At 41.7% G+C, this 12,377-nt stretch overlaps 1 protein-coding gene across 1 annotated transcript; it reads right to left on the bottom strand.

Annotated features, from left to right (window-relative positions):
- Nucleotides 1-10,052: 10,052 nt before the first annotated feature.
- On the bottom strand, nucleotides 10,053-12,172 carry LOC123691411 (Golgi reassembly-stacking protein 2). The gene is made up of 5 exons (XM_045635789.1): nucleotides 12,019-12,172; nucleotides 11,650-11,934; nucleotides 11,173-11,472; nucleotides 10,796-11,057; nucleotides 10,053-10,710 (listed from the first exon to the last, which is right to left on the bottom strand). Exons 1-5 carry the CDS (start codon nucleotides 12,079-12,081, stop codon nucleotides 10,319-10,321), a joined length of 1,302 nt encoding a protein of 433 aa, XP_045491745.1. The 5' UTR covers nucleotides 12,082-12,172; the 3' UTR covers nucleotides 10,053-10,318.
- Nucleotides 12,173-12,377: the final 205 nt, after the last annotated feature.

The following is a 12,377-nucleotide window of genomic DNA, read 5'->3' as shown; positions in this document are numbered from 1 at the left end:
TACTTAAATTTGTGATGTCGATATTTCGTTTTAATAACGACATTTGCATTTGCGAGCGTGGTTAACTAACAACTACATCTCACCAAGCTAAGTTTACACCTCGCTGGAATGCGGCATGTACCCGTATAATATAATGTTAAAACAACAAATGCAAAGTAAAATCTAACAAACATTTGTTTACTTTTTTAAAGTCATAGCGAATCCTTTTTTACAGCCCGTACCTACCTAAGCCTCAGTGTGACGTAAACGACGTTAGGTACCTTACGAAATTATTCGACATTTTTCGCAAGTCAGTAAAACAAAAAGTGTTTAAAAATTTGAACGATTTATTAATTATTTTCATCGCCTTCTAGAGTTCGTATGAACTCTTCAGTAGTCGTCATGATACATTTCTATCATGTTCATTTATCGACATACGAACGTAAAACTTCATGCACATGCACAACACTGATGGAAAATTCCAGAAGTCAGCACTCGTTTATGACGTAAGAAGCGGTCGTCTTTATCCGACCGTAGCGCAGGGCGTACTAACAAAGTAAGTTTCGGAACATATTGTATAGTCTAGGGATGGGAACCATCAATTAAATCGCTGACATTTCATAATATCTGGGGGCACGGTAGTGCCCCCGCCAAGACGAGCCAAGCGAACAAGCACGGGCACTACCTACCTTTTCTCGAAGCGCTTCGACGTTTTTTTGAACCCTCATAACTTGGGTTTGGATTATGCTAGATCAACAAAATTTTCGGGATATATTGTCAATAGCGGACTTATTGAACATATTAAGTTTTAATTACATTAGCTTTTATACTTCAGATTTTATTTATATCTAAAAAACGCTAATTTCGTCACTGACTCACTGATGATCATCAAAATTCTTAAGGTATTTCCTAATGTCCTAGAAAGCTGAAATTTTGTATGTAAGCTAGTATTAGCACACAAACAACAAAAAAATTATAAAACTTGTAACTTTCATCCCCCAACCCCTTAAACTAGGGGATGGGAGTTTGTATGAGACCTGTAATTTTAAATTAAATTTTGATGACGCTAGAGGTCTAATATAATAATCTAAAACTTGGTTCCCCTAGATATATATATGTATAGGTACTCCTTGTTAAAAAAAAAAAATTAAAAATTTAATCGACATAATATATCGAGACATATACTTCAGATCAGATCATATAAATATGAATAGAAGTGTTGCGAACGTCTCCTGCCTCTTACGTCCACACAGTAGCTAAAAATAAAAAAAAATTAAGAATAAGAAAAAATAAGAGAGTGGGCTATAAAAAAAGGCGTCTCTGATGTGCAAGAAATACACCCCAAAAAAAGAAGAAAAAAATATAAAAATTTTTTGTTACAAACAACTTACAAAAAGAAATGAAATCCCACCAAAAACATTTTCATGTAAAATGTTGCCAACCCGAGCCCATATGACTCGCACTGTCAAAAAGTTATCAGATCTAATGTAGAGCCAAGCTTCTAAACACTACACGCCCTAACTCTACAAGGCCTAACTTCACAAACTCTACACCTTAGTCAAAATATGTGGCTGACCGACCACCGACACAGACACCGACACAGACACAGACACCGATACAGACACCGACACAGACACAGACACAGACACAGACACAGAAACAGACACAGACACAGACACAGACACAGACACCGACACAAACACAAACACAGACACAGACACAGACAGACACAGACACAGACACAGACACATACACAGACACCGACACAGACACAGACACCGACACAGACACAGACACAGACACAGACACAGACACAGACACAGAAACAGACACAGACACAGACACAGACACAGACACCGACACAGACACACACACCGACACAGACACAGACACAGACACTGACACTGACACAGACACTGACACTGACACAGACACAGACACAGACACAGACACAGACACAGACACAGACACAGAAACAGAAACAGACACAGACACAGACACAGACACAGACACCGACACAGACACAGACACAGACACAGACACAGACACAGACACAGACACCGACACCGACATAGACACAGACACAGACACCGACACAGACACTGACACCGACACAGACACAGACACAGACACAGACACAGACACCGACACCGACACAGACACAGACACAGACACAGACACCGACACAGACACAGACACAGACACAGACAACGACACCGACACCGACACCAACACAGACACAGACACAGACACCAACACAGACACAGACTCAGACACAGACACAGACACCGACACAGACACAGACACCGACACAGACACCGTCACAGACACAGACACAGACACCGACACAGACACAGACGCTGACACAGACGCTGACACAGACGCTGACACAGACACAGACACCGACACAGACACCGACACCGACACAGACACCGACACCGACACCGACACAGACACAGACACAGACACCGACACAGACAAAGACACAGACACAGACACAGACACAGACACAGAAACAGACACAGACACAGACACAGACGCTGACACAGACACAGACACAGACTCAGACATTGACACCGACACAGACACCGACACAGACACAGACACAGACGCCGACACCGACACAGATACAGACACCGACACAGACACAGACACAGACACAGACACAAACGCTGACACAGACGCTGACACAGACACAGACACCGACACCGACACCGACACCGACACAGACACAGACACGGTGTGTTCGTTGCGTTCTCAAACGACCGTCCACATTGGCTGCTCTGCGCACACTACGCGCCCCTTTGTGTTCGTCGAAAAACCGACAAATTTCGGATCGCTCCGCGCGCGGCTTGTAATGCTCGTAGCATGCGCGTGTAATGCACAATTCGCGCGCGCAAGACGTCCAAACTATGAGAAATTGTTACAAAGTGTGTTACCTTTCATGATACATTGCAGCAATGTGGACGGTGAATTCTTTCATTGCATGTTACATTGCATGTTACGTTTCACCAGTCTGGACCCGGCATAATGTAGAGCCAAGCTTCTAAACACTACACGCCCTAACTCTACAAGGCCTAACTTCACAAACTCTACACCTTAGTCAAAATATGTGGCTGACCGACCACCGACACAGACACCGACACAGACACAGACACCGACACAGACACCGACACAGACACAGACACAGACACAGACACAGACACAGAAACAGACACAGACACAGACACAGACACAGACACCGACACAAACACAAACACAAACACAGACACAGACACAGACAGACACAGACACAGACACAGACACAGACACAGACACAAACACAGACGCTGACACAGACACAGACACAGACTCAGACACAGACACCGACACCGACACCGACACAGACACAGACACCGACACCGACACAGACACAGACACAGAATCAGATACAGACACAGACACCGACACCGACACAGACACAGTCACCGACACAGACACAGACACCGACACAGACGCCGACACCGACACAGACACCGACACAGACACAGACACCGACACAGACACCGACACCGACACAGACACAGACACAGACTCAGACACAGACACAGACACCGACACTGACACCGACACCGACACCGACACCGACACAGACACAGACACAGACTCAGACACAGACACCGACACAGACACAGACACAGACACCGACACCGACACAGACACAGACACAGACAACGACACCGACACCGACACCGACACCAACACAGACACAGACACAGACACCAACACAGACACCGACACTGACACTGACACAGACACAGAATCAGACACAGACTCAGACACAGACTCAGACACAGACACAGGCACAGACACAGACACAGACACAGACGCTGACACCGACACCGACACAGACACAGACACAGACACAGACACAGACACAGACACAGACACCGACACCGACACAGACACAGACACCGACACCGACACCGACACCGACACAGACACCGACACCGACACCGACACAGACACAGACACAGACACCGACACAGACACAGACACAGACTCAGACACAGACACAGACACCGACACTGACACCGACACCGACACCGACACCGACACAGACACAGACACAGACTCAGACACAGACACCGACACAGACACAGACACAGACACCGACACCGACACAGACACAGACACCGACAACGACACCGACACCGACACCGACACCAACACAGACACAGACACAGACACCAACACAGACACCGACACTGACACTGACACAGACACAGACACAGACACCGGCACAGACACCGACACAGACACAGACACAGACGCTGACACAGACGCTGACACAGACACAGACACAGACACAGACACCGACACCGACACCGACACAGACACAGACACCGACACAGACAAAGACACAGACACAAACACAGACACAGAAACAGACACAGACACAGACACAAACACAGACGCTGACACAGACACAGACACAGACTCAGACACAGACACCGACACCGACACCGACACAGACAGTATGAGACCTGTAATTTTAAATTAAATTTTGATGACGCTAGAGGTCTAATATAATAATCTAAAACTTGGTTCCCCTAGATATATATATGTATAGGTACTCCTTGTTAAAAAAAAAAATTAAAAATTTAATCGACATATATCGAGACATATACTTCAGATCAGATCATATAAATATGAATAGAAGTGTTGCGAACGTCTCCTGCCTCTTACGTCCACACAGTAGCTAAAAATAAAAAAAAAATTAAGAATAAGAAAAAATAAGAGAGTGGGCTATAAAAAAGGCGTCTCTGATGTGCAAGAAATAAACTCTACACCTTAGTCAAAATATGTGGCTGACCGACCACCGACACAGACACCGACACAGACACAGACACCGACACAGACACCGACACAGACACAGACACAGACACAGACACAGACACAGACACAGACACAGACACAGACACAGACACAGACACAGACACCGACACAAACACAAACACAGACACAGACACAGACAGACACAGACACAGACACAGACACATACACAGACACAGACACAGACACAGACACCGACACAGACACAGACACAGACTCAGACACAGACACAGACACCGACACTGACACCGACACCGACACCGACACCGACACAGACACAGACACAGACTCAGACACAGACACCGACACAGACACAGACACAGACACCGACACCGACACAGACACAGACACCGACAACGACACCGACACCGACACCGACACCAACACAGACACAGACACAGACACCAACACAGACACCGACACTGACACTGACACAGACACAGACACAGACACCGGCACAGACACCGACACAGACACAGACACAGACGCTGACACAGACGCTGACACAGACACAGACACAGACACAGACACCGACACCGACACCGACACAGACACAGACACCGACACAGACACAGACACAGACACAAACACAGACACAGAAACAGACACAGACACAGACACAAACACAGACGCTGACACAGACACAGACACAGACTCAGACACAGACACCGACACCGACACCGACACAGACAGTATGAGACCTGTAATTTTAAATTAAATTTTGATGACGCTAGAGGTCTAATATAATAATCTAAAACTTGGTTCCCCTAGATATATATATGTATAGGTACTCCTTGTTAAAAAAAAAAATTAAAAATTTAATCGACATATATCGAGACATATACTTCAGATCAGATCATATAAATATGAATAGAAGTGTTGCGAACGTCTCCTGCCTCTTACGTCCACACAGTAGCTAAAAATAAAAAAAAAATTAAGAATAAGAAAAAATAAGAGAGTGGGCTATAAAAAAAGGCGTCTCTGATGTGCAAGAAATACACCCCAAAAAAAGAAGAAAAAAATATAAAATTTTTTTGTTACAAACAACTTACAAAAAGAAATGAAATCCCACCAAAAACATTTTCATGTAAAATGTTGCCAACCCGAGCCCATATGACTCGCACTGTCAAAAAGTTATCAGATCTAATGTAGAGCCAAGCTTCTAAACACTACACGCCCTAACTCTACAAGGCCTAACTTCACAAACTCTACACCTTAGTCAAAATATGTGGCTGACCGACCACCGACACAGACACCGACACAGACACAGACACCGACACAGACACCGACACAGACACAGACACAGACACAGACACAGACACAGACACAGACACAGACACCGACACAAACACAAACACAGACACAGACACAGACAGACACAGACACAGACACAGACACATACACAGACACAGACACAGACACAGACACCGACACAGACACAGACACAGACACAGACACAGACACAGAAACAGACACAGACACAGACACAGACACAGACACCGACACAGACACACACACCGACACAGACACAGACACAGACACAGACACAGAAACAGACACAGACACAGACACAGAAACAGACACAGACACAGACACCGACACCGACACAGACACACACACCGACACAGACACAGACACTGACACAGACACAGACACTGACACAGACACAGACACAGACATAGAAACAGACACAGACACAGACACTGACACTGACACAGACACTGACACTGACACTGACACAGACACAGACACCGACACCGACACAGACACAGACGCTGACACAGACGCTGACACAGACACAGACACAGACACAGACACAGACACAGACACCGCCACCGACACAGACACAGACACAGACACAGAAACAGACACAGAAACAGACACAGACACCGACACCGACACAGACACACACACAGACACAGACACAGACACAGACACTGACACAGACACAGACACAGACACAGACACAGACACAGACACAGACACAGACACAGACACAGACATAGAAACAGACACGGACACAGACACTGACACTGACACAGACACTGACACAAACACAGACACCGACACCGACACCGACACAGACACAGACACAGACGCTGACACAGACGCTGACACAGACACAGACACCGACACAGACACCGACACCGACACCGACACAGACACAGACACCGACACAGACACAGACACAGACACCGACACAGACACCGACACAGACACAGACACCGACACCGACACCAACACAGACACAGACACCAACACAGACACAGACACAGACACAGACTCAGACACAGACACAGACACCGACACAGACACAGACACAGACACCGATACAGACACAGACACAGACGCTGACACAGACACAGACTCAGACACAGACACAGACACCGACACCGACACCGACACAGACACAGACACAGACACAGACACCGACACAGACACAGACACAGACACTGACACAGAAACAGACTCAGACACAGACACAGACTCAGACACAGACACCGACACAGACACAGACACAGACACAGACACCGACACCGACACCGACACCGACACCGACACAGACACAGACACAGACACAGACACAGACACAGACACAGACACAGACACAGACACAGACACAGACACAGACACCGACACCGACACAGACACAGACACAGTACACTATTATATTTTTATCTATTATATATTTTTATCTATTATAAACACTATCTGGGGGCACGGTAGTGCCCCCGCCAAGACGAGCCAAGCGAACAAGCACGGGCACTACCTACCTTTTCTCGAAGCGCTTCGACGTTTTTTTGAATCCTCATAACTTGGGTTTGGATTATGTTATTAACAACAAAATTTTCGGGATATATTGTCAATAGCGGACTTATTGAACATATTATTAAGTTTTAATTACATTAGCTTTTATACTTCAGATTTTATTTATATCTAAAAAACGCTAATTTTGTCACTGACTCACTGATGATCATCAAAATTCTTAAGTATTTCCTAGAAAGCTGATGTATGTAAGGTATTAGCACACAAACAACAAAAAAATTATAAAACTTGTAACTTTCATCCCCCAACCCCTTAAACTAGGGGATGGGAGTTTGTATGAGACCTGTAATTTTAAATTAAATTTTGATGACGCTAGAGGTCTAATCTAATAATCTAAAACTTGGTTCCCCTAGATATATATATGTATAGGTACTCCTTGTTAAAAAAAAAATTAAAACTTTAATCGACATACTTATAAAATTTTGTTACAAACAACTTACAAAAAGAAATGAAATCCCACCAAAAACATTTTCATGTAAAATGTTGCCAAGACGAGCCCATATGACTCGCACTGTCAAAAAGTTATCAGATCTCATGTAGAGCGAAGCTTCTAACACTACACGCCCTAACTCTACAAGGCCTAACTTCACAAACTCTACACCTTAGTCAAAATATGTGGCTTGGCCATTTCGCTACATTTACATCGGCGTACGGTGAAAAATTAATTCACTGTTCATTACTTTTGTGTTATACAATAGCTCTTGTAGTAACGAACGGCCAAGCCACATATTTTGACTAAGGTGTAGAGTTTGTAAAGTTAGGCCTTGTAGAGTTAGGGCGTGTAGTGTTAGAAGCTTGGCTCTACATGAGATCTGATAACTTTTTGACAGTGCGAGTCATATGGGCTAGTCTTGGCAACATTTTACATGAAAATGTTTTTGGTGGGATGTAAATTTACTTAATTTTAAAGGAATTAAAGGAAATACTCACAAATATTTGTAAACAAATGTTTTATTAACAATTGCTGTATTAGTATAAAAGTTAATTAGTCAGTATAACGAGAAATATTGTATTTTGATTTAAGTATGTTTATTTTTGTATCGAAAAATCTTGGCATATGTCCCGTCCCATCATGTCGGATTTTGTCGTCATGGGCGTTGCACATCAATACAATTTTCTAAAAATAATGCTAGTAAGTAATTCATCTAACTTTGGACATTATTTTTAGGACTTCTAATAATTAAGAGACTAAGTGTATTAAAGTAAAGTGTATTAAACTGTAAATGATTACTTAGTTAACTATTTGCCTAATATAAACATATTTTTGATAGAATGCAGCGTAATTAAATAAAAAAGCTGATTAAACGAGCACTGATATTTTGGTCGACGACTCTGGCGAAATGGGCCCGAAAATATTTGTCGGATTAATCCGACGTAGGCGGTTAAAAGGTTAAACAACGAAACAATGGAGTGCACAAAAAAATTTGGGTAAACATTGGAATTTTATGGTTTAAAAAACAATATCCCACATCGATCATATTAATTCATTCACTATAACTCTAATCCGAGGTTATACGGTTTTGTATGCTCCAGGCACTATACTGTGTCTGTGTCGAAAAAACCGACAAGTGATGGATCGTGCAAACTTTGCCGAGCCGCGGCCGCGCCGAGCGCAGTTGTTTACACGGCGCGTGGCGCGGCGGACCACGAGCCGAGCCAGGCTCGGCTCGCGTATTTGCGCGCCGTTTAAACGGGGCTTTACATACTTAGTAGGTATATGCCAGTTTTATAAGATCCTTTTACTTACCTATGTACCTACCTACTCCCGACAAACCTTAATATTATACCTGAATATAATATGTAGGTACATACGGTTTTTTTTTTTAAATATAATATTATTATGTTTGTGAAAATCTGTTATTCTGTAATAGGTAATGTACTAAGACGATAAATAAATAATCAAGCAAACATTGCGGATCATACCTTTACCTCATTACCTACATGATACATCTTTAGTGTACAGAGGCTGCACATCTCTTTCTTTATTAATTCGTTTTTATTTTACTTTTATTTAGTTCGATTCTCCGGCATGGTAAGCGAATTCTCATAAATCTTTGAATGCAGCTATTTCTTTTAAATATGTATAAGTAGTAGCTGCATTTAAAAAGAATAAAGAAATGTTTTTTTTCAGCAAATTTTACTGTCTCCAGTATTTTAAGCACTTTCCAGTTTCCCTCCAGGGCCCTTAGGAAATTACAATCCTGTATTTAATGTTGTATGATACTAAGTAACTATATGCCAAAATACTTTTCAGATAAAATCCAAAATAAATAGGTTTTAAATAAACTTTCGTTAAAAGATAGCCTACAATAAAGATTATTACAATTTACAATATTCATAATATATTTTTTCAATAAATTAAACCAAAAATGTATCGTTTAAACCTTTTTATTTCAACCTATATTACACTTATCAGTATAAAAAAAACAATTAAAAAGGCAAAATAAATGATATATTATTTAATTAACTTCTGTCAATTTTCAGAAAATTTATAATATAAATGCTACTGAAGCCTTAATTAAATATATAAAGCTATATAATATTATAGAAAAATCATTACAGTTTTCAGATATTTATTTAATTATAATATACTATATTCATCATTTTGATAATTCTGTGCCTTCCATTTATTTAACATTTAGGATAGTAAGTCTTGTTGTTGTTGTGCCTGTTGCTGGTGGATTTCTTGCATGGTTGAGACAGGCAATGTAGCACTAACTGTTATAGAAGGCATGCCTGGTAAGGACACAGGTGTTACCACAGGTAATCCACTTAGTAAAGAAGGTGGTTGCATAGGAGCTTGATTGAAGTTACTCATGTCAAAAGTTGGAACTAAATTGGTTGTTTGGGGATTTTGGGGGTTTGGGTATGCAGCAGGTGCTGTCGGTTGGTGGTAACCTGGCATCATTGGAATATATGGTTGTGGCTGATTCATAGGAATACCAGGAAGATTTGGCAATGGTGCTGGCGGTTGCATATTAGATATTGATGGAATACTTCCTAAGTTTGTTAAGGTGGTATCAGCAAAATCTGAAATAAAATTATTCAATAATTAGAACCAGGGTATATCCTATACAGGATGTAGGTATATAAGTATGTGTATTGTTACACTTACTACTAGAATATGCAGCCATATTGGATACTACAGATGTAGGTTGTGACACAGTCGGCTGATGTTGTGGAGGCAGATCAATTTGAGGCTGAGGAATATTCTCTGTATTCGGTTGTGTTGGAATATTTCCTGGATTAACCATTGGGACTCCAGTCAGGAACGGAGGAGGAGCTTGAACAGTCTCTGCTTGATTGGCAGCCGATACAGCAGTCATGTTGACATTTACATTTGGTTCTACAGAAGCTACATTACTACTTTGCCGAGGCTGAAAATTTATTTTTATAAGCAATATTGAAACTATTGATAAAAAGTTATTTCTCCAAAATTTATTCTTCTAAATCTACTTATATTAACTGTTTATATTAAAATTATTTACATACCATTCCAATTGGTTCAGCTTTGGTTGATGCATATCGGATAGGAATTCTATGCAAATAACCATACCCGATACCACAACCAAGACTGCCTTCACCTCCCCAATTATGTTTTGGTGTAATAACCACTTCACGGCATATATCATCAGATACATTATACACATACAACTTCAGAGGCCTTCCTTCATGTGCTTCTATAAGTGTAAATAAATCTTCACTTTCATGCATAATTGAATCAGCTCCAATTATGTAATCTGAAAAAGGTCTAAGTCCTGCAAGCTCTGCTGGTGAAGATGGATGAACTTCCTGCAAAATTAAGGTAATCACTTAGGGCAACTTATTAGATTATGTACTTTGATATCACTACACAAGTAAATTTTAATAACATAGCAAACCCAATTTTTATCACATTGCTATTAAAGTTGGCTAATCGACCGAGAAAATTCGTTATAAGATTTGACAAAATATAATCATAATACTAACCAGGATATGCCACACATTTTCAGTAGCTCCTTCAAATGAACAAAAGCGGATACTGACACCAAGCAGCCCTTCTCCACCCCAATTAGAGCAGGGAGTGATAAAAACTTCACGAACTGATTGAGTTTTACTACTGTACACAAGCATTTTAATATTCCTATCGACATTCTTTTTCAATAATTCTTTCAGGGTGTCATTATCTTGGTCCAATCTAGTATTTTCTATCGCAACAATAAAGTCGAAAAATGGCTCCAAGTTTGCTTTCTGGCCTGGAGAGCCGTCTTGAACCTGAAAAATATTGACGTGTTACATTAAAAACTTGTAACATTTTTATGGTGTTAAACTTTATACAACTGGTAATTTATTACGTACGCGTAAGACATGATAGCCTTCTGAACCACCACCTGGTACTTCAAGACTCTGGGAAGAGCCCATTGAAATATTTCAATCTAAAAAGGATTATTAGAAAATATCAGTGTTTTGAAAGTTATCATCACTTTGACGAATGACACTATGTTTGACTTTGACACCGATGTACGTGGCAGAAACAAACGATTGACCCATAGACAATTAATTATACGTTTTGCTTCCGGAAAAATCACAACTCTGTGATCACAACAATACATAGCTTGAAAAGTAATTAAATAAAAGTGATAAAAATATAGTAATAAACCTTAAAGGCCCTACTCACGGTTCAACACAACCCACAATCTGCTGACACAATTTGTTGC

Source organism: Colias croceus, chromosome 4, assembly GCF_905220415.1.
Source record: "Colias croceus chromosome 4, ilColCroc2.1".
Classification (NCBI taxonomy): Eukaryota; Metazoa; Arthropoda; class Insecta; order Lepidoptera; family Pieridae; genus Colias; species Colias croceus.
The sequence above is the reverse complement of the archived record's forward strand: the minus strand, read 5'-3'. Positions and strand labels throughout refer to the sequence as shown.

What these genes read in the sequence shown, in the direction of transcription:
- LOC123691411 (XM_045635789.1), bottom strand. Translation starts at nt 12,081, where the DNA reads ATGGGCTCTTCCCAGAGTCTTGAAGTACCAGGTGGTGGTTCAGAAGGC. An exon ending in AAGGCTATCATGTCTTACGC is followed by an intron (nt 11,935 to 12,018) that starts GTACGTAATAAA and finishes AATATTTTTCAG; the next exon opens with GTTCAAGACGGCTCTCCAGG. An exon ending in TATGGCTGCATATTCTAGTA is followed by an intron (nt 10,711 to 10,795) that starts GTAAGTGTAACA and finishes ATTTTATTTCAG; the next exon opens with ATTTTGCTGATACCACCTTA.